Source organism: Daphnia pulex, chromosome 7 (assembly GCF_021134715.1).
Source record: "Daphnia pulex isolate KAP4 chromosome 7, ASM2113471v1".
Taxonomy (NCBI): Eukaryota; Metazoa; Arthropoda; class Branchiopoda; order Diplostraca; family Daphniidae; genus Daphnia; species Daphnia pulex.
Window position 1 is genome coordinate 793,933 of NC_060023.1, and position 21,416 is coordinate 815,348.

At 37.9% G+C, this 21,416-nt stretch overlaps 3 protein-coding genes and 2 long non-coding RNA genes across 7 annotated transcripts; 3 read left to right on the forward strand and 2 right to left on the reverse strand.

The window, feature by feature from the left end:
• Positions 1 to 178: 178 nt before the first annotated feature.
• LOC124196957 lies at positions 179 to 4,718 on the reverse strand. Of its 2 annotated transcripts, XR_006875892.1 has the most exons (9): positions 3,446 to 4,718; positions 3,126 to 3,383; positions 2,846 to 3,063; positions 2,602 to 2,753; positions 2,271 to 2,540; positions 1,728 to 1,826; positions 1,468 to 1,610; positions 1,128 to 1,405; positions 179 to 318 (listed from the first exon to the last, which is right to left on the reverse strand). It is a non-coding gene; the product is annotated as an uncharacterized LOC124196957 (long non-coding RNA). The 2 variants fall into 2 exon arrangements; XR_006875893.1 differs by lacking the exons at positions 2,271 to 2,540; positions 2,602 to 2,753; positions 2,846 to 3,063; positions 3,126 to 3,383; positions 3,446 to 4,718 and adding an exon at positions 2,035 to 2,119.
• On the forward strand, positions 4,589 to 6,320 carry LOC124196954 (beta-1,3-galactosyltransferase 5-like). Its single transcript, XM_046592208.1, has 4 exons — positions 4,589 to 4,652; positions 4,712 to 5,566; positions 5,628 to 5,844; positions 5,915 to 6,320. The coding sequence occupies exons 2-4, from the start codon at positions 4,738 to 4,740 to the stop codon at positions 6,117 to 6,119; spliced, it is 1,251 nt and encodes a 416-aa protein (XP_046448164.1). The 5' UTR covers positions 4,589 to 4,652; positions 4,712 to 4,737; the 3' UTR covers positions 6,120 to 6,320.
• Positions 6,321 to 6,928: 608 nt separating this feature from the next.
• LOC124196955 (lactosylceramide 1,3-N-acetyl-beta-D-glucosaminyltransferase A-like) lies at positions 6,929 to 8,725 on the forward strand. 2 transcript variants are annotated; one of them, XM_046592210.1, is made up of 4 exons: positions 6,929 to 7,014; positions 7,076 to 7,874; positions 7,967 to 8,180; positions 8,276 to 8,725. In XM_046592210.1, the coding sequence occupies exons 2-4, from the start codon at positions 7,100 to 7,102 to the stop codon at positions 8,448 to 8,450; spliced, it is 1,164 nt and encodes a 387-aa protein (XP_046448166.1). In that variant the 5' UTR covers positions 6,929 to 7,014; positions 7,076 to 7,099; the 3' UTR covers positions 8,451 to 8,725. The 2 variants fall into 2 exon arrangements, with proteins under 2 accessions (XP_046448166.1, XP_046448167.1); XM_046592211.1 differs by having other exon boundaries at positions 6,940 to 7,874.
• Positions 8,726 to 8,727: 2 nt separating this feature from the next.
• On the reverse strand, positions 8,728 to 19,871 carry LOC124196956. Its single transcript, XR_006875891.1, has 14 exons — positions 19,596 to 19,871; positions 19,469 to 19,537; positions 19,283 to 19,406; positions 18,793 to 19,218; positions 16,769 to 18,729; positions 15,953 to 16,081; positions 15,752 to 15,875; positions 15,523 to 15,687; positions 14,714 to 14,927; positions 13,456 to 13,615; positions 13,213 to 13,395; positions 9,959 to 10,072; positions 9,569 to 9,687; positions 8,728 to 8,920 (listed from the first exon to the last, which is right to left on the reverse strand). It is a non-coding gene; the product is annotated as an uncharacterized LOC124196956 (long non-coding RNA).
• Positions 19,872 to 20,555: 684 nt separating this feature from the next.
• LOC124196959 (endochitinase-like) lies at positions 20,556 to 21,396 on the forward strand. The gene is made up of 3 exons (XM_046592214.1): positions 20,556 to 20,701; positions 20,770 to 21,096; positions 21,184 to 21,396. The coding sequence occupies exons 1-3, from the start codon at positions 20,636 to 20,638 to the stop codon at positions 21,259 to 21,261; spliced, it is 471 nt and encodes a 156-aa protein (XP_046448170.1). The 5' UTR covers positions 20,556 to 20,635; the 3' UTR covers positions 21,262 to 21,396.
• The last annotated feature ends 20 nt before the right edge of the window (positions 21,397 to 21,416 follow it).

Here is a 21,416-nt window from a genome sequence, read left to right on the forward strand (position 1 = left end):
CCACGCCATACAACCCGTAGGTTGTTCTCTACTACTCTACGTGCCACGTCTGAAGGATCCATGGCCAAGGTGGGACTTGCCATTGCTGACAAGTCCGGGCTGACAAGGGGGAAGTCCCTATGGTGCATTGCCTAACAGGGCCTTTCGGCGCGGCCAATGCTAAGGAGCTAGGGGAGAACAAAGGCGTGGCAGACAACGGGTTAACTAACACAAAACAAACGCAACAATAGCAACAATACGATGATCCACGCTGACATTTTAGGGCTGCCGTCAATCTTTTGGTGTTCAATGTTCATCTAGGCAACATCTCTGCATTACCTAAATAAAAGGAGAAAACCGTTACTATTACGCGACATGACAATTGAACGTACAAATAGGTAACAGTGATCAGGTTTTTGGCTCAAAACTTTAACAGCTCGCATTATTTAAGGCTTAAACATAGCTGGCAATATTGAGAAATGTTAACAGAACAAAGCTCACTTGCTAGTCTTTTTAAAAAAATCCGGAAGTAAACCGGAAGTAACCACAGCGCCTTAACCATTGAGCTGTCGTCGAAATAAACCACATATTCGTGATCTCCATGAAATTTGGGGTCGATTAGGTGGGATTTAAACGAAATCCAAAATTTGGCCAAAATCGAGAATTTTCCTGAACTATAGTTCAGGAAAATTTTCGAAACCGGAAGTACGAATACGTAAAAAACAAAACATGAACTTTACAAAAAATTTGACGAGGATCGCGAATATGCGGTTCTTTCGTACGTCAGATGAATATTTACTAAACTACAGACTGAAATGAGTAAACCGGAAGTAGAAATAAAAAATCAAATATCGAAAATCTAACAAGTGAGCTTTGTTGGGGGAATAGTTACTGTTAGTTATCACTAAATATTTCAACAAAATAACTGCCAATTAATGTTTAAAGAGATGTGCAAAGTCACTGAAACTGACAGTTTTGACAGCTGCACATTTTCAAAAAGCCATCTAGCGTTAGAAAAAAGAAACGTCCAGTAAAACTTTGTTTGCGCGTAAGAAGGGCCTGATTTTGGAAACTATTTACACAGACAGAGTTTAACGCAACTAGGCTATTAGTAGATAACCTACGAAAATAAGTCAATTGTTGGGTACCTCGTGGTGTTGGTAATCCCGTGGTGAGTGACTGCAGGTGTGTAACAGCGGCCGGAAGCGATCACTTGAGTGGTCAAACTGGCCAGTGCTAAGACGAGTTGGGTAGCAGCATGAGAAACAGTAAAGCAAGATGAGCGTGCGTCACGAAGATATCGATGATGCAAAACGTCCATGACTTTTCTGTCCCCGTGCAGGGACCACACAATTCCATCAAAGAAACTGCGTTGTAGATTGACATCGGCGGCCGACTCGAGATCCGAAGGACGTAAAAAATAATGCTGAAAAAAACGAATTTGAAAGCAAAAGTAAGCTTAAACGAATTAAAATTTTTGCGTCTTACTTAAAGATTTTGCAGGAATCAACCACTTCCGGCTGTCCACCCAACAAGAACGGCTTCTGGCGGGAAAGAATGGCACACATGCATCCGCAAGACCAAATGTTGACCGGAGATTATAGTGAGGAACACATCCAGGATTCCAAATCCTAAACACATGTAAAATTCAATGACATTTGATATAAGAATTGAATGGCGATTGATATAAGAAACAAAACAAAGGTCCAAAAGAGCTCGAGACTTGCACCTCAAATACATCTACTCACCAAGTCATGATCATTTCGTCCTCACCGAAAAGCAGCCAATACACCACAAACAGCTACAGCCCAAAACTTCAAAATTGGTGGTAACAATCGACGTCAGTCCTTTGAATTTAAAACAACAACAAAAAAAAATAATAAGTAACAAATAATTGTGTCGAAACTTTAATTTCGGTTATTAATTTCGCCTAAAGCATCGCTTTTTTGACAGAAATCAGAAAACCGGAAGTAGAAAAAAAAACAAATTTTTGAAAACCTAACAAGTGAGCTTTGTTGGGGGAATAGTTATCGTTAGTTATCACTACAAAATTACCAAAAAAAACGGTCGATAAACGTTTAAAGAGATGTGTAAAGTTACTGAAACTGACAGTTTTGACAGCTGAAAATGTTCGAAAGCCATCTAGCGTTAGAAAAAAGAAACGTCTAAGTAATACACTAACACTTCTTTTACGCTCGAGAAAGGCCTGACTGATTTAGGAATTAATTATTCCACAGAGACAGAGTTAAAAGATAGCTATAATCTACGAAAATAAGTAAATTGTCGGGTACCTGGGCATAGTCCCTTGGTGAGTCACTACAGGTGTGTCAAAACGGATGGAAGCGATCACTGGAGTCGTCTAACTCGTCATTGAGTAGCAGCATAACAAGCAGTGAAGCTAGATGAGCGTGCGTCGCGAAGATATTGATAGTGCAGAACCTTGGTATCAGTCATTCTTACGTCATGGACAAGGCAAGCATTTGCTGATGGATCTCCGACAATTCCAATAAAGAAACAGCATTATAGATTGACATCGGTGGCCGACTCTCGATTGAAGGGAACTGCAAAAAGGAGTTCAAAATTAAAAGCAAAATCAAACAAAAATAACATTGTTTGTCTTACTTAAAGATTTTGGAAGAATCAACCCCCTCCGACTGTCCACTAAAAAGAACGGCTTCTCTGGTGGCAATAATATGGCACAAATGCATCCGCAAGACCAAATGTTTACCGGAGCTAGTAGCCAGGCAGCAACAAAACTTCCAGGATTCCACACCCTAAAACACAAGGTTAATTCAATGGGCCAATGGCTAAACACAAACCATCAAGTAATTCCTAAACAAAGAACAGAAAAGCAAAATGGTTTTACCGTTGTAGTGAAGCTCAACAAATATCCGAGGTGAAAAACATCGTAAATGACTAAATGTGAGCTTCGTAATCCGCCGGTTTCGACAGCGGCCTCTATATCGAGTCCTTTGCGCAATGGAAGTTGTGGATGTCACCCGGATACGCGTCTTGCCTTACTTTCTTATCGTTAAAAGAAACCGAAATAGTAAGGACTGTATTTCAACTCTCCATCCCATCCACCTGTATGAAAATATTGTCATGAAAATTAAATACTTTCTTTCATTACCCAATATGAGACTTACCAGGGAATACTCGACTGATTCAGTTTTTCTAGCACACATTTATTCATCATCAATTAGATATTGGAAAAACCACTTTAGCTAGATAGTGATGGTAGACCGATTCCAGCGATATTCATTGTTGGTGAGTTGACTGCTGTCTCTTGATGCACTTTTATAGAAAGGAGTTGCAGTATAATTCACATTACATTCCAGTAGTAACTTTCGCAAAAATGCATTCCTTCAGACAGTCTTTATGATCTGTCCATAGAAATGAGAAATCTAAATCAGAACTGAAAGAGTTACATTAGTTGTCATTGAAATGTTCACTGAAATAATATCACCATCAAGTGTTTAGGGAAAAAAACGGGCAAATATTTATCCATATTGTTCCACACTGTGTTCCTTCTAGTGATGGCGTAAAAATTGTTCCAAATTATTCCAAAAACACAAAGAAAATTGAGAAGAAAACCGCAAGAACTTTCGACATGTGAGGAAAAACAATGCGATGCTAGCGACATCTAGCTACTGTCGAAGTGTCCGTTACTCCGTTTTTCCCATTTTCGTTTACATTTGGCTTTGGGGATAAAGAAAATTTGATGAACTAATTCACTTAATCACGCGCAAAAAAATAAAACTACTTCAAACTGGGCCATATTCATATAGCACTACAAGAAATGTATTCATTCGCCAAGGTAACAAACGGTTCGAGTTCGACAGTTTCTGCCTCTACATTTTAGATCTGTATAATTCTGTACGATGACATCATTTTTACGAAAATTGCATCAAGTTGAGAAGTAATTAAATTTTTCATGTGATGTAACAGTTACTGCATGCTGCAATCTGGTTTTCTTTTTTCTTTACTTCAGAAACGATAAGTCTGGTTCCTAGATTACTGATAAATCGAGTGAAAATTTGATCTTAGGCAGTTATTCCAAAGATTCTTTGGAATAACTTTATCTTCAGAAACAACATTTCTTTTCCTATCTTAGCTTTATTTTGTGATTGAAAATTACCCCGATTAATAATTTGAAACGTTTCTCTTATCTTTTCGAGAAGATTGGCCAATACAATGAATTGAAATAAAAATAAATAAAAATTCGAATTACAAATACCGAGTCAAAGCCAATTCATTTCAGGAAAATCATCCTAGTCAGGCGTGAAAACTCAAATATAATTACTTTTACGCTATGCAACGTCTTGGCAGACAAGATTTTAACCAAATTGTTGGACGATTTTCTTTCATGTGAAACGAGAACTGTGACATACTATATGAGGCCAAATTGAATAAAGGAATCAACAATAAAGAGCCAGAAAACGGACGCGGTCGTAAGAAATCCGATTACAGCAACAAAAATACTTGTCATCATATGGTCACGGAGTCACGAAGCCAAAGCAAAACCATTTGCGCCAATCACGGGCATCCACGAGTAAAAAGGGGGTGTAAAAAATTGAATAAATTCTTTCAGCGTACCACAAGACAAATCAGTTGGAACCCACTTCCTGACTACGACTGATTGACCAAAAAACCAGTTAACAATCCAAAAAGAGGTAAATTTACTTGTCGAATCAAATATTTTTTCCGCGCTGTAATCCAAATTTACTTTGAGATTCATTTTAGAGTTCAAAAGTTAAGATGAAAATCACTGTAAAGATATTGGCCATATTCCTGACGCTCTTGGTATTCGCAAATTCGCAGCTGATGGATAAAATGAATAGAGCAATTGTTGTAGAATCTAGTGCTGAAAAAATGAATAGAGCAATCGAGGCAGCCAATGAAGATAGAAAACTTTTGTACAGCCAGATGGCTCCCGATTTGATCGACATTCCTTATCCAGGAGTAGAAAACTATACGCACTACGCGGCGGCTCGTTTAGGGCTCTTGCTTGTAAATGCTAGGCCGTTGATGTCTGAACTCGGCCCGGTAATAAACGACGTCACATCTTTCAAATACCCCATCGCCACTAAGCAATGCGGGAACATCAATTCGAGCGTGAGAAGCGTTTTCATTGCTGTGATTTCTGCCACCGGCAATTTCGAAAAACGAAGCAAAATTCGGGAAACTTGGAAAAATCACATCGATTTGGTCCTACAAAAAGGTCTGCTCGGCAAGATTCATTTCGGTTTCATTTTAGGACAGCCAGAAAACGCCAATGAACTCCAAGGAAAATCCAAGGATATCCAAGAAAAAATACAAGATGAAAACGATAATTTTGGAGATATCATTCAGATAGAAATGTTGGATTTTTATCGAAATTTACCGTTGAAGATGGCAGGACTACTCAATTGGGTTATTACCAACTGCCGTCAAGTTGATTTCGTGCTCAAAATCGACGACGACATGTACCTCAACGTACACGTTCTAGCCCATTTCGTCAAAACCTACTACGAGTCGGGGAAAATGACGATTTTCGGCCAGAGTGATCGTGTCGATAGCAAATCCAACAACTGGGGTCCACAGCGAAGTATACAATGTCAAAAAGCTATCATTTCAGTATCTGAATAACAATTATTACTTCGATTAAGGTGCCTCGCAATGGAAAATCTCGCTGGACGAGTGGCCCTGGAATACCTATCCCAATTACGTAAACGGCCCCGTCTATTTGATGCACAAAACAGCGATCGTTCCGCTTTTGGCCGCCATTCAAACGACGCCCATTATGCCTTTCGAGAACATCTATCTGACTGGAATCTGTTCAGAGAAAGCCGGAGTCAGAACGCAATATTCCTCTGGACCCAACAGGTTTAACCCATTCATGAAATTCCTTTCTCAATCTAAATCTAATAATACTTTGAATGAATCTGATTATTAGCATTGTGAAAGGATCGGCTTTTTCTAGCAATTGCGACGCGGACAAATATCTGACATGGAACAGCTTCACTGGTGGGATGCCGCACAGCGATATCGACAGCTTTTATCGCAGTAGTTTCAGCTGGTATTCAGTCTATTCATGGTGGCGTTGCACACCGAAAGAATCTGTCCAGTTCAACTTTAGAAACGACATGTCGGCGATTTAGATGGAGGCGTGAAATACGCTGGTCCAATAACAACATTTTCCCTTTTTAATTCGACAAGTCCTAGCTATAAGAATAAGATTGGCTGCAATAAACGATTGGATACCTTTATTTTCCCTTGCTATTTCAAGAAGACGATTTGAAAAAGTTATTTTCACAATTTCTAGAGGAAACGAGAAGAAAATAAAATTGATCAACCACAAATCTTTTGTTCAAGTTAATTCATTTAAAACGGTCTGGCAGGAAATGTCAAACATTCAATCCTGAACGTTGTTGTTTCATGAAATAGGTGGAGATAACCTGCCAATCTACTTCCCAATTTGGTCACATGATGTGAAAGGTCTCGGTTTTTTCTGTTACTATTCGGATTATATGTTATTGGAAGACGATAGGGCTCAAGTAGTTCAGTTTTGTTGGTCATAGCAATTTTACTACCCAAGATTTTAAACCAAATTGAGAGTAGCCTTTCCATCGGGTGAAAACGGGAAGAGATCGAGTTAGTTCAACAAGAAAAAACCGGTTTTGCAAGCCGCCAAATGAACGATTAAGGCTAACTTTAAAAAGAAAAGAAATAAGAGTGTCTCCATTTCAAAGAAATGATCGAAAATTGGTTAAATTGAGATTTCCATAGTATGAGACCATAAAGTGAAAGCAAAACTCGATTAAAATCACGGACGCGGCCATATAACACCCAGTTTTAACAAATAACTTTCCGCCATATGATCACGGAGTCACGAAGCAAAACCAAAATTCAGCGCCAATCAAAAGCTTCCACGAGTAAAAAATTGCAAAGTGGCAAGTGATTTTATAAGGCCATTTCAGCGTACTAAAAGTCAGTTGGAAATCGACTTCCTGACTAATAAGAGTATTCTGATCGAGACCTACTTCCCCCAAAAAGGTAAATGTTTTCAAGTCAAAAGATTTTGCTTCTTTAAGTTAAATAAATTCTGTGGCGGAAGATTTTGCTATTCAGACGTGACTTGATGAAAATGAAAATCGCTGGAATGAGATTGCCCATATTCCTGGCGCTATTGGCAATTGCAAAATCACAGCTGTCGCAGAATCACTTTTACAAAAAGTTAAATGTTATCAATGAAGAGAGACGAATTATTTCCAGCCTGGTTGTTCCTTCTCTGATCAACACTCCTTATCCAGGAGTGGCAAATTATACCCTTTACGAAACGGCTCGTTTAGGGCTGTTGATATCCAATGCAAATTCAATTATGCCAGAATTCGGCCCAGTGCTAAACGCTGTCACATCATTCAATTACCCCATCACTATTAAACGGTGCGGGGATATCGAACAGAGAAGGCAAAGTGCTTTCATTGCTGTGATTTCGGCAGCTGACAATTTTGAAAAACGAGAGAAAATTCGCCAAACTTGGAAAAATCACATCGACTTCGTTCGGAAATTCAAACTGTTCAATATTCAATTTAGTTTCATTTTGGGACAGTCTGAAGACGCGTTCACCCAAAGGAAAATTCAAGAAGAAAGCAAAACCCACGAAGATATCATTCAGATCGATAGGTTGGATACCCACAGAAATTTACCATTGAAGATGGCCGGATTATTCAATTGGGTTAACACTAACTGCCCTAAACATGATTTCCTGCTCAAATTGGATGACGACATGTACCTCAACGTACACGTTCTAGCCAATTTCGTCAATACGTACCGTCAGTTAGGCAAAATGACAATTTTTGGTCAGAGTCCAAGAACAGGGTATCCCTTCATAAACAACTGGGGCCCACAACGAAGTAAGTTACAGTTCGGTTACATTTTCGTCAAAGTTTCTTTTTCGAAATGAAAGTGGATCGCAAAAATAAATGTTTAATCAAACTTTATTTAGGCGGGATGCATGAAATCGCTTTGGAAGAATGGCCGTGGAATACCTATCCCAATTACGTGAACGGACCGGCCTACTTGATTCACCAAACTGCGATCCTTCCGCTTTTAGCCGCCATTCAAACGACGCCCATTATGCCTTTTGAAGATATCTACATAACCGGAATCTGTGCGGAAAAAGCTGGAGTCGCGACGCAATATTCCTCTGGATACAATAGGTAAATAATGAACCCTAGTCACTGGCTACTTTAACGATGTCACATTTTTAATTAATTTTGAAACCAAATAACACTCTGTATCGCATTGGAACCAGCTTGATAACAGGCCCGACCCCACGTAACGAATGTGATTTGGACAAATTTCTAACATGGAAGAGCTCCACTGGTGGGCTGTCGCACAATGATGTTGACAATTTCTATCGCGTTACCCTTCCGTGTAAACCGAGAGGATCCCAATTCAGCTTTAGGAACGACATGTCTGTTTTCTAAATCAATCCAGGAAAAGGTTCACCTTTCAGAAACGACTAGCCGACTACCTTACAAACAACGTGACAGCTATCCCAAATCGACAATTGGAACAAGTTACTTTTCTTGATAATTGGCAAATTTAGTTCATAGAATATTCTCAAATAACCCCAATAAAACAGCAAACTTCCCTCTTTAAGCTTTGAATTTTAAGTTTGAATTTTCCAGCCTCTCGTCTTTGCAAAACGAGAAAAAATTCAAACAACCTTGCTTAATCAATACAAATTAATTGGCGGTGATGTTATCGTTCAAAAAACCTTTTTTAGTCTAATGGTAAAAGCATAATCGCGCTAGTGTGCCTCAGCATAAACTCACATGCTAAAAATCGTAATGACTAACCTCTTGATGACTTGAACGGCATTGGCGATGCAATTTTCCTCTTCTCTTGGGTCGAATACTGGCAGATAACCTTGCTCCATTCGCGTAGGTCCGATCTGAAAAACGAACGTATAATTATTATTAATAAGAAATAAAAGACTGGCAAATGCAATAATTTTTAACAAGGGAAATTGTCTGTGTTTGACAATCAATCGACACCACTTCAGCGGTTAAACAACGGTCTGTGCTATCTAGTGAGGATTTTGATAATTTCCTCCATTGTACTACATGAGTCTTCCTAATAAATCGTGTGACTGTAAAAGCTCCACAGTTGTACAATGAGCGTGACGCAGGAGGGCAAATTGTTTTCATTTTAAATGTCTAAACGTAAAAGATTTTTTGATAGAGGCAGTCGGAAAAGGAACATGAAAAAGATTATGTTCTAAGATAAGTGGCGCGGAATACGTATCCGGATAACTCTTTGCTGGATTTTAAAGTGAATTTTCCATCAAACAAATGCAATGCTAGAGTGTGTGATAGCTGGTCTGGAAGACGGCATCAGAAATAGAAAACATAAGGAATGACATGCCTTCTTTAATTGTATACCTTTCTCTTAATGATGTTTCGCTCTTACCACAACTAACACTAGCGCTTTTCCTTGTGCCGACTTAAATTAGTATATAGGGTTTCACTATAGATGCAAGCTCAAGTGAATAAAGAAAATTTTAAAATCTTGTTTCAAATTCAACTATACCGGACCTTACATTCTAGTTGGTTGCACTCCTCTCTCGGTCTGCATTTCCACAACAGCCCGGTGGCCTTCTGATCTTTCTCCGGGAAATCGCGAAGGAGTCTCTGGAGTAGACGCGATGACAAGGACGTCCTATTGAGTATTGAAGTGGAAAATGTTAAGAATAAAATCATTAAAATTACTCATTTTTACTTGGGGTTTTCTAACATGATGCCCTAACATTTCTGCATGATGATGTTTGTTGTACTAGAAACATTAACTTCTCTTTTTTTGGAAGTACAATTTTATTTCATAATGTTTTCAAATGTGTCAAACTAATGTTGATTGGAACTAGCATAGAACTTAGAAAGCATTTAGATTACTATGTTGACTGGTTTAAAAGAAATGGAATAAGCATACTTACTGATTAGTGCAACCACCAACCAACTGCAAATAAGTGATGAAACCATGTTAAGTGGCTGTCCACAAGTGGTTGTAGTCATCTTCATTCCTGGTATAGCTAACACCTTTGATGTACCTATTAGGGAAAAATGTAACATTTACCACAACGCAATCAACATTATAACTGTAACTTTATAGAACCATTACAAGCATAGCAAAACAAATTTATCAAAGTCTTCAGAATATCGCAGAATATGGTGTGAACAATTTGATGGTGAACAATTTTAGTACTTTTGTGTAATGCACTAAGAACTTATCTTAGCATTTCAAAAGTCAATTATAAGCCCTATGCCATCTTCATAAAATTTAATGCTCAAAGCCCTGATGGAGATGGCTCGCAATAACTAGCTCTATTCTTCTTCTGTTCCACATGGCCACATTCAGTTTCAACTGTCCAATAATGTTGTAAACCAAAATGCGTTGTAATGCGAAGAGAATACACATACTGTTAAAGCTGAAATTCATTAGCACTTCCATTTGATAATAACGAGTTCAAGACATGATTTTCAATAAAAATTAAAAAGAAACTCCTAATTTCGAACTTCACAGATGAGTCTGGAAAAAAAGATGGTTGTCATGGCTCTAAAGTCTCACCGTCTCATGACACTGGAAGAATCAGCTGTTACTCCTCTCAATGAAGCCACCTGACGGACATGCTATCAACGATCTAGTCTAATCACAATTTCAGTTAAGCGCTGATTTCAATTTTGGTTTAGTAAATAAACATTTACAATTTCTTCTTATTCTTTAATGGCCAAAAATTAACTAATAAGCGAGTTGTGGATTTTGTAGACATTTCATGGAATTAAAAAAAAATAAATAACATGATAAAGAAAACAGTTAAATCCTGTCTAATTTTACTAGAAATTGAACTTTTAACTAAACTAAATTGAAAAAGCATTTAATAACCCTGTTGTCCCCCTGGAATACATTATCTCCCCTAGCTTACCTTGAAATTTCCACTATCCACATCTTTTACCTTGAATCATCTACTGTCAACTCTCAAAAGACCTTGAGATTACCCTTTTTTACAAGTTGATGGCCTTCATATTTCATTTAAAAGGCTGGCCATCCAACGTTCCATCGTCAGTCTACTCTCCGTAGTTGGTCGAGAGAGTAACACAGAAATTCTCTTGTCCAACTATGGACTGTAGGCTGGGCCTTGTTCTTTTACATTTTGTCCTGTAGTTGATCAAATGGAATCTACAACTTACGGTGCCATTTGATCAATTACTGTCGTGATGTAAACCGAGCGTCAGTTGACAATATCTAAATCAGGAATGAAATCCTGTACAGCAGTCGCTGAGAGCGAATAACTCGAGCACAAAAGCAGGACAGTGGTAAAGATACCACGAAGATTTTCAATACAAGACGGGGTAGGGGGGGATACAAAAGGGGAATTGTTTTCAAAATTTTTCAAACATATCTTTCTAATCATAAGCTGTGGAAAAATTTATATTTAAGTGTTACCAGTAGGAGTTCTAAAAATCAAGAACTGCACTTTGTGCTTTTGAGGACCCTGAGTGGTGTAGTATTTCGGAGCTTTAGTGTAGTAGCACTAAACCTAAAAATATGTGGTTAACGGTACACCCTATATTGAGATTGTAGAAATAGTAGGATTCCTGGTTAGTCTCATGACCTTCCAAGACGTGTTTAAATGAGGCGGGTCAGGGAGCACCCAGCAAAAATAGAATACAGAGATGTGTGTAACAATAAATTATGCTGGTTGGCTAAGCAAAAAGTAAGGGGATAAAAGGGATGGTGGGAATTTAATTTAAAATGAGAACAAACCAACATGTTGATTGTGTTTGAGTAGAAAAAAATGGAACATGGCGGCAAAAACTGGACTACTCCAGTCGAAAATTCGACGATTAACCCTCGAAAACGGTTCTGCATTTTTCCACAGAACACACACAAAAAAAATTACGTTTGACGATCAGCTAATGATGTCTTGAAAAATATCCAGAAGGAGATCTCGTCATGGTTGAGAAAGGAAAGCCACAACTTTTTTTAATCGACTCAACCACGAGTAGCAACAATATTTCATCACCAAAACTAAATCAGTCTGATGCACAAAATCTGAATCTAGATTGAAGAGGAAAAACTCTTCTGAATTACTCCTATACTTCTGTAGGGGCGGGAAGAACCAATTTGTTGTAGGATTTATCCCTTTCAAGAAAATGGATTCAACAATGGGGACTTTTAATGGGGAAGTTAAAATGAGACCAAACCAACATGTTGATGGTGTTTGAAGAACACCAATCGGGAAAAATTGAGACGTACAGCTGATACAGCTAGCATGGCAAATAGACGACATTTCGACAAAATGTTGCAGCATAGCAAGATACGACATTTTGGTAAAATGTACAGCAGTTACGGTCCGAAAGGAAATTATAGGCTAGATTACTTGTAAATTCACGCATCAAAAATTACATTCAGAAACCTTAAGGAATTAAGCAATTACTTTTACCAATTTTATGATAGAAAAATTGTCGAAGTACACCGTAGTGAGTAGCAGCAACTCACTACGGAGCAGGGGAAATAAGAAACAAAACTGAATAAGCAATCAGCATATTTTGAATGTGATGGCTGGTTAAATACCGTGGTTTACCTCAACTTCTGGCAACAAAAATTTTTGAAACTCAACGAGTCCATGTTTGAAAACAGAGGACATCAAACGACAATTATTGATTCTATCATAATGCACCTTTTTTTAAGTTTAATTCGAAAATGATGCTTTAACGCTAATGGGATAACTGGGATCGGCGGGATTTTAAAAGGGTATAATATAAGCGAGAGCGTCTGTAAAAATCGATACACGAAAGGGTATTTCCTCAGTATTAGGATTATAGTTTAAAAAAAAAATAGGAACTAACTTCCGTCTTGGTCTACGGACAAAGGAAAATAGGCATGACCGCCGGGAGTGAATTTTGGTGGGGGTCGACTAATTATCGGTCTGCTCTCCATCAAATGAAAAAGCTCACATGAGGAGGAAAAATTGGCAGCCAACAGGTTAACTAACAAAACTGAGTTAACTTGGTTTTTTTGCGGATTTGCAGTTTGGTAAACGGTCCCGCGTAGACTTGAGATTGGAATTCTTGCTATTTCAGGCAAAATTGGAATTCTTGCTATTTCAGGCAAAACATTGGGTTGGGGATTAAAGGGGGAGGGGGTCTCGGCCGCGATGACTTGGGGGTTTACAGTTCTGTGACCTACCTGGTTGACAAGACAGCTATCCATTCCAATCAGTATCTGTTACATAAGGTGTGTAACTCCTAGGAGAGCAAGACAGGCTGCACCAGATCGTGTTGGAGTTTGGTTGCGAGTTGGTGCAAAATTTGACGTATAGCCTTTTCTGCACTGGCTGAAAATCTGGATTCACTTTCTAATCGGTTAAACCTGTCGAATAAATCAAAAGGTTATTAGATAAAACAGATAAGAAAAATGTTTGATACATACCAGCTTCTTGAAGGATGGCCGGGATGGGATTACACTTCCGATTCGTATGCCCTAGAAAGATGTGGGCCACCGCTGACTTAATTTCCCGACCTAATCAACTGGCTGGACTGCATTCTTCTTAACCAATTTAATGGACGGATGGACACCTCGTCCAGGTGGACTAAATTTAAAAAACAAACCAACACACACAAAAAAAAACATTTAAACCTTATACACGGAAGAGCTATTTAATTACTTGAATTATTCCCGCAAATAAAAAAAATCTTTCTGAAAACTGTTTCCAACATATTATTTATACAAAAATTAAATTTAAAAATAAATCATTGCTAACACTATTTAAGGATTTCGGCAGTGCAATATTGAGCTATAGCGGTGTCGTTTTCATGCCATACGGTGCTGTTTCGTAATAATACGTTGCAAACAACGTACAGAATGATCCACAACTAACGGAGAAATTGACAATTTAATTCAACTGCAACCAGCAATTGGTTAATATCAATATGTCGACGACACATTCCGGTTGCAGAAACATTTCCCTCATCTTCCAGTCAAGTCGAGGTATAGAAGGTAAGTCTCAAATGAACATCCATTCAGCGTCACCACCTATGTCTGTCAACCGAGTTATTGCCATTAACATAAGTGTTGCTGCTAGAAACCTAATACAAGACAGACTATGCATCAACTGTTTTCTCCAATTGTTCTAAAGTATGTTTTTTTTGTATCTCGCTGTATATTTTCTTTTAAATAAAAATTTACCAAAATAAAATATTCAGTGTTTTTTTAAATAATTCAGTTTCCTCATATTTGAAGTTGATTAAAATTACATCGATATCTTGTGCCATATGAAAAAGTCCGCAACGTATGATCAGTCGTTTATAAACTAAAGAGAAGGACTAGAACGGGTGCCCAATTCATCATAAGTATTTTTGTTTTTCACATTCATAATTTGGAAGTTCGGTATGCGCCAGTATTGAAAAACCACTTGCCCGCTTATTATCTGCTACCGCAAGACTCAGTTGATACTTGCAAGGTAACACGCAACTTAAAAAACAAACCCTAAAGATATTAAAGATAAAACAGTGGCTGGCTCAACACTACGTCATCTGCGCTGCGGCCCACAGCACAAAAAATAACAGTTTCCCTTATGCTACTTCAAAATCAAAATGGTCAAATTCTTCCAGTTTAACGGATATCTGCTACTGTCCCCAACAATTAAGAAACCAGCAAAAATTGTAGGAATTTTAGTTAGGCCCTATACCTTGAAGCCAGGGAATTCCCGCCCGACATAGGTGCTCCATCCGCAGAGATGAAGGTGGGTCCAAAGAAAACAAACAAACAGGAGTGGAAGGACGCCATCGTGAATACATTCACACTCACATGAATGTACACGAGGACAGAGGAGCGGGGATTACGAGGAAAGGTAAAGTAGAAGAGTCGCCTGCTATCCGTTCAATCAAGCGAATGCTGTTCACCTAAAACAGAAAAACAGAAACTCTAAAAGATGCAAGGAACTCAGAAAAAGAACTCATTCATTGGCAATTTTTACGTTAGGGACAACTTCTAAAAAATAAGGAAGAAACGAGTAAAAATTTCTCACTGAGGGGGGAGGGGGCCGGTTTGCGACATGGCTGGTCATCTGCGCATGTTATTTTTCATTAACAATTGAATTCTTTAAAATCAACCTTATTTCCGTGTTCTAACTTCTTTCCAAATGTTTCAAGAGCTGTAATAAGATTAGATTTAGATCAAAGTTGCCTAGAGACAATGCAATCGGTAACTATGCCATGTGACACGCCCACACATAGCCTGAAAGAATACTCCATCAGAAATACCCCTGCAGAAACTATCCACCTTGTTTAATTGTATCTCAAATAAATTAAAATATCTCTACATGTTGTTTCGCCCCAAACCCAACAAATTTACATTTGTGCAGACTGACAGAATAAATACTATTGTTTTTACTTTAAGTAATTAATCTTATAACGGGTTGCACTATCGCGGAAAGTATAGTGTGCTCAAAGAATAACAGATATGAAAATATTACACTCGTTTCAAGTTCAACTTTACCAGAGTTTAACATTATTGGATATTCCGGCTTTTACAAGTTGATTGCACTCCTCTTTTGGTCTGCATTTCCACGACAGACATAGTGGACTTGATCACCCTGATTTTTCTCCAAGGAAATCGCGAAGGAGTCTCTGGAGGAGACAAGATGAAGAGGCTGCCGACTGCCTAAGATGGAAGATGTGGAAAATGATACAAATGGTTGATTGTTTTTAACTCAAAGATTTCTTACTTTAAACCAGGTCCCTTGCCATCTAAAAGCTACTGCAAACATTCCAGTTACTCATCTTTGATAAATAAATGTCAATATAAAACATTTGCAAACATAGCTCGATCTCCAAGTGTGTTGATGGAATCTAGCATAAAAGTTAGAATCCTTTAAATTCATATGTGCTAAATTTATAAGACAAGAATTCATGATATACAAACTTACTGGATTGTAAATTAGCAGTGAATGCATGTTTAGTGGTAGTCCATTATTGGGCTCTCCCCTTTCGAAATAACCTCCATTCAGAAACCAATTTTGTTATCATCCTGATTCCTCGTTAAGCCTTTGGTATTCCTATGGGGAGATGTAAACTTTACTACAATGAAGTCAAACCAATACTTATTATAAGGGTTAGTTACTACTTTGAAATATAAAGGAAAGATTTCAGAAAATTTCAACGAAATCAGAACTTTTTCAAGAGCTCTTAAAACTTGTCTTTGCAAAAGAAAAAAGCCAGAAGATTTATAAGTACATCAACAATATTTTCTGCTCCATTTTACTTGAATTGTAATTGATGTTGCTAATAACTCTTATTCCATAGAATAACCCCCTCTTCCTAATCTCCTGTCACACATTGCTTCATGTAGTTTTCACATCTTGTACAACAAAAAGCGTGCTCTAATGCAAAGAGGTGCTTCAACTATTACCACAAGCTCAAATTCAACAAATAATCCCACTTAATGATTATGAGTTTAAGAAGTGATGCTTAAATAAAAAGTAAAAACCCATACTTTGATAACATCAATCATAGTGACGTGTTCGATTTGATCAAGGCTAAATCAGCTGTGGGAATGAAGCCACCTAACGGAAAAATCAATCAACGTTCTAATTACGGATTTAGTTCCAACAATTGGCGCTGATTTCAATTGTGTTTTAGTAAACATTTGCAAGTTCTGTTTTTTTTTTTGGCAAATACTAAGCTGAAGTTCACTTTTAGATTCTGTAGATATATTTTAATGATAAGGTACTAAAAGGAAATACCTCTAAGTAAAAGAAAAAGAATGGGCTAAGCAGGCATCACCAATAATAAAAACCCTGTCTTGTTTTAACTTCTAGGTCACAGGTCCATATAGATGAATATGAAAATACGAGAGATTAAAAATCACTTTACAATACTGTCCCCCTGGATTTCTTTACATCCCCCAGCTTACCTTGAAATATCTATCAACGCCACTTCTACCTTGAATAGTTTTCTACCACAGGTTAAAAGACCTTGAGATTGCCCTTTTTTAAGTTGATGGCCTTCATATTTCATTTAAAAGGCTGGCCATCCAACGTTCCATCGTCAGTCAACTCTCCGCAGTTGGTCGAGAGAGTCACACGGAAATTCTCTTGGCCAACTATGGACTGTAGGCTGAGCCCTCGTTCTTTTACATTTTGTCCTGTAGTTGATCAAATGGAACCTACAACTTACGGTGCCATTTGATCAATTACTGTCGTGATGTAAACCGAGCGTCATTGACGCTAACTAATTTTAACGGGTTCACAATAAAGAACGGTACTTCGTTCAATCAGCACAAATGGAACATGGCGGCAAAAACTGGACTGCTCCAGTCTAACGTTCGAAAACCAAATCAGTTTGGCTGACAAATCTAAAAATTAGATTTTTACTGAAAAACTGGGTAAAGACTTAAAACCAAAGTTCTCGTGAAAAAATATACCACAGGGGCAAGCAATTTTTAAAATAAAAAAAGGCCTCCGAAAAAGACGTGGTGGGGAGAACCAATTTGTTGTAGGATTTATCCCTTTCAAGAAAATGGATTCAACAATGAGGACTTTTAATGGGGTAGTTCAAATGAGAACAAACCAACATGTTGATGGTGTTTGAAGAGCACCAATCGGGAAAAATTGAGACGTACAGCTGATACAGCTAGCATGGCAAATAGACGACATTTCGACAAAATGTTGCAGCATAGCAAGAGACGACATTTTGGTAAAATGTTGCAGCAGTTACGGTCCGAAAGGAAATTATAGGCTAGATTACTTGTAAATTCACGCATCAAAAATTACATTCAGTAACCTTAAGGAATTCAAGCAATTACCTTTGTCATTTTTATGATGGGAAAATTGACGAAGTACACCGTAGTGAGTAGCAGCAACTCACTACGGACCAGGGGAAATAAGAAACAAAACTGAATAAGCAATCAGCATATTTTGAATGTGATGGCTGGTTAAATACCGTGGTTTACCTCAACTTCTGACATCAGAAATTTTTGAAACTGAACGAGTTCATGTTTAAAAACAAAGGACATCAAACGACAATTGATTCCATCATAATGCACCTTTTTTTAAAAATTTTAATTTTTAAGTGATGTTTCAACGCAAAGGGGATAACTGGGATCGGTGGGTTTTTAAAGGATATAATGTAAGCGAGAGTGTCTGTAAAAATCGAGACATGAAAGAGTGTTTCCTCAGTATTTAGGATTATAGTTTTAAAAAAATAGGAACTAACTTCCGTCTTGGTCTACGGACTAAGGAGCATAGGCATGACCACCGAGAGTGAATTTTGGTGGGGGTCGACTATTTATCGGTCGGCTCTCCATCAAATGAAAAAGCTCACATGAGGAGGAAAAATTGGCAGCCAACAGGTTAACTAACAAAACGGAGTTAACTTTGCTTTTTTGCGGTTTTACAGTTTGGTAAACGATTCCGCGTAGACTGGAGATTGGAATTCTTGCTATTTCAGGCAAAATTGGAATTCGTTCTTGCTATTTTAGACAAACTATTGGAATTCCTGCTATTTCGGGCAAAATATTGAACTTATGGATTTAGGGGGGTGGGCGTCTCGACCACAGTGAAGAGCAAGAGCTCACACGAGGAAGAAAAAATGGTAGCCAACGGGTTAACTAACAAAAACTTCATAACAACAACGATAAAGGATGATCCGTCGTCGACGTCCTTTCGATGTTCGAGACTACGGGCCGCATCCTCTCGGCCCCTGCCTAAATGGCGAAATAAAGAATTAACAAGCGATTCTAAATCAGTGACATGACAATTAAACTTACACATGGTAAGACTAGCTGGTCGCGAGTTAGACTGCAAATTGGAATTCTTGCTATTTCAGGCAAACTTTTGAAATGGGCATTTAAGGTAAAAATAAAAAGGGTCTTCGGGGTTCAGTTCAATTTCTTTGTGGGTGGGTTGTTCTTGATGTATCCATTGGGTTTCTGTGTTCCAACTGTTTTTCTAAGGTTTGCTATTGCCACTTCAGAAAATGAGATCTTCCTTTTCATGTTCTACAGAATTGTGAGGAGTTGACACTCCTTCACGAGCTGCAGGTGAAGCTTGGCAGCATGATTTGACTTTCAATGGAGTTGAATTCATTTACCGAGATGTTTGGTATAAACTTGGGCTGCAAACAGAAAGATTTTTGAAAAGAAATTTAAATCCTTGTCCGATGATGGTATCTGTAGCTTTAGTTAAGCTGCATTCTATAAGAATCACAAATTTTTTTAATGAGTTTTTCATGAAGATTATATATGTAACATAACTTACCTTAAGTCAATAATGTTCAGCTTTAATTGCACACCCATCTAGATGACAAACTAAGTGAGACAGCGAATGGGTCTGTTACAATCCTGATGACATTTTCTCCACCACAGAACAAGATGAACACTAGCTAGCAAAACAAGCTTGATCAATTAAAGTAGCAATTTCTTTATTGAATTTAGAATTTGTTACCTTAAAGACACCCTTGACGATCAAGGATTTTGACTTTCAATAGAGTTGAATGATGGAAATCCTGGGGTGCTAATTGAAAAAATTAAAAATCCATTACCGCAAGTCTTCAACCTGTTAACTAACTAACCTATTAACACAATTCTGCATCATCTTATTTCATCATATTTTGGAGGGGAGAATTGATTCCACCTTCGAGTCCATGTTTGCACCAGACAGAAGATTCAAACGGTAATTTATATTATTAGCCTACTTTATACTTTATTTTATTTCACTTATAGTTTAATCGGAATTCTAGTTTCATTTTGGATAATGTCTCCTCACATGCTTCCATCGCTTCAACACAAAGAGAAAGAGTCAAAGACAAAACAAAACTTGGTAAGTTAAAAAAGTCAAACTAGCAGACGAAAGAAATATATAATTCATAAGGTTGCCAAATAAACAAATTCAGATTTATGACCGGGTTTTTTTTCAAATTTTCTTAGAATTAAAAATCATTAAATTAAATTAATTGTCAATCCAACGCTTTTGCGTTAGAAGTATTAAAGGCTGAATTCTTTATTGGTATGTGTATTGTGTAATTGTAACGTGACCGAATACGAAGGCTGACCAGCCCGAAGCTTGCAAAACTCTGGAAAAAAAATGATTAGACACGTTAAAAATTCTCTGACGGATATTAAGCATAAAAACCGGGTAAAACATTTCGTCAGATTGCTTATCTTTGTCACCCGACAAAGAAAAGTACTTGTACCCATTGCCACCAATGAAACTCGAACTCAACTGCCAGATTAATAAACATCGCCTATTAGCTAAATAGCTATAGTGACATATGACGCAATCGACAACATACTCGAAATGCGCCAGCGAAGATAATAAATCGCCCGACTTTCGTGCTGCGCATATGTGATACCGGACGTCCGAATTAAATCATCAAATTGCCCCATATAATCATTTACGCAGATGTAGAAAAACAACCTTGACGAAATAACGCTATGCATCTCACTATATCATCAGTATAATTGACACGTTTTCACGTTATCTAATAGTAAACTACAGGCATTCGTTGCGAGTATAAATTGGGTCAGCAGGACTAGTCAAAGTCATCAGATCCTTTTTCCACTTTCTATACACCGAACGTTATAAATTCAAGTTAACTTTTAGTACAGCATCATGGCCTTCCGCGTCGCCACTCTCTGCTGCTTCCTCTTGCTCGTTGCGCTGGCAACGAGTGCCAAGGTATTTCTTCCTATTAAATGCCATCTTGAATCACAGGTGAACATTTTTTTGTAATCATTTCTTATTAGATTCCGCCTAAGAAGGAGCATCACCAGCGGCCCTCTAGCGTTGAGGAGAGCAACGAATCGTCCAGCAGCGAAAAAGATTCGAGCGAAGAAGTTGTACCACCAATCATCCCGGAGACAACCACAACAACAGAAGCCCCGACGACCACCGAAGAGATTACCACCACTACCACCACTGCTGCCCCGACCACTGAAGAGATTACTACCCCAGCTCCCGCTCCAGTGGATCCTCTGACGAGTTACTGCAAATCTTTGGCGAACGGCAATTACCTCAATCCGTATGATTGCAAGACTTTCATCAACTGTTTCAACGAAATCGCTTACATTATGGTAATTATTCGCTAATAATTCAAATCCTATTTTTTTATTTTTTTTTTAAATAAGAGTTAACCGTATAATTAATTAACTTTTTTTTAGAACTGTCCGACCACCACGATTTTCGACATTAAATTGAACTGGTGCGATTTCACCCGCAATTTGCCGGGCTGCAACTAAAGAAATCCGAATGTTAATTTAAAAACGACTAGATTAATTTTTGTTTTTAAATTCCCACAACAAAATAATTCTTATTAATATCTAAACTTTGTTGTTCACACTTCACAGTCAAAAGTAAAATTTTCAATATTGTTATCGTTTATTAATAATTAATA

Excerpts from the sequence above, each read along its gene's own strand:
- LOC124196959 (XM_046592214.1), top strand. The coding sequence starts at position 20,636 with ATGGCCTTCCGCGTCGCCACTCTCTGCTGCTTCCTCTTGCTCGTTGCG. Across the intron at positions 20,702-20,769 it reads CGCTGGCAACGAGTGCCAAG|ATTCCGCCTAAGAAGGAGCA; the intron begins GTATTTCTTCCT and ends ATTTCTTATTAG. Across the intron at positions 21,097-21,183 it reads ACGAAATCGCTTACATTATG|AACTGTCCGACCACCACGAT; the intron begins GTAATTATTCGC and ends ACTTTTTTTTAG.
- LOC124196954 (XM_046592208.1), top strand. The coding sequence starts at position 4,738 with ATGAAAATCACTGTAAAGATATTGGCCATATTCCTGACGCTCTTGGTA. Across the intron at positions 5,567-5,627 it reads CAACTGGGGTCCACAGCGAA|GTGCCTCGCAATGGAAAATC; the intron begins GTATACAATGTC and ends ACTTCGATTAAG. Across the intron at positions 5,845-5,914 it reads TATTCCTCTGGACCCAACAG|CATTGTGAAAGGATCGGCTT; the intron begins GTTTAACCCATT and ends TCTGATTATTAG.
- LOC124196955 (XM_046592210.1), top strand. The coding sequence starts at position 7,100 with ATGAAAATGAAAATCGCTGGAATGAGATTGCCCATATTCCTGGCGCTA. Across the intron at positions 7,875-7,966 it reads CAACTGGGGCCCACAACGAA|GCGGGATGCATGAAATCGCT; the intron begins GTAAGTTACAGT and ends AACTTTATTTAG. Across the intron at positions 8,181-8,275 it reads TATTCCTCTGGATACAATAG|CTTGATAACAGGCCCGACCC; the intron begins GTAAATAATGAA and ends CATTGGAACCAG.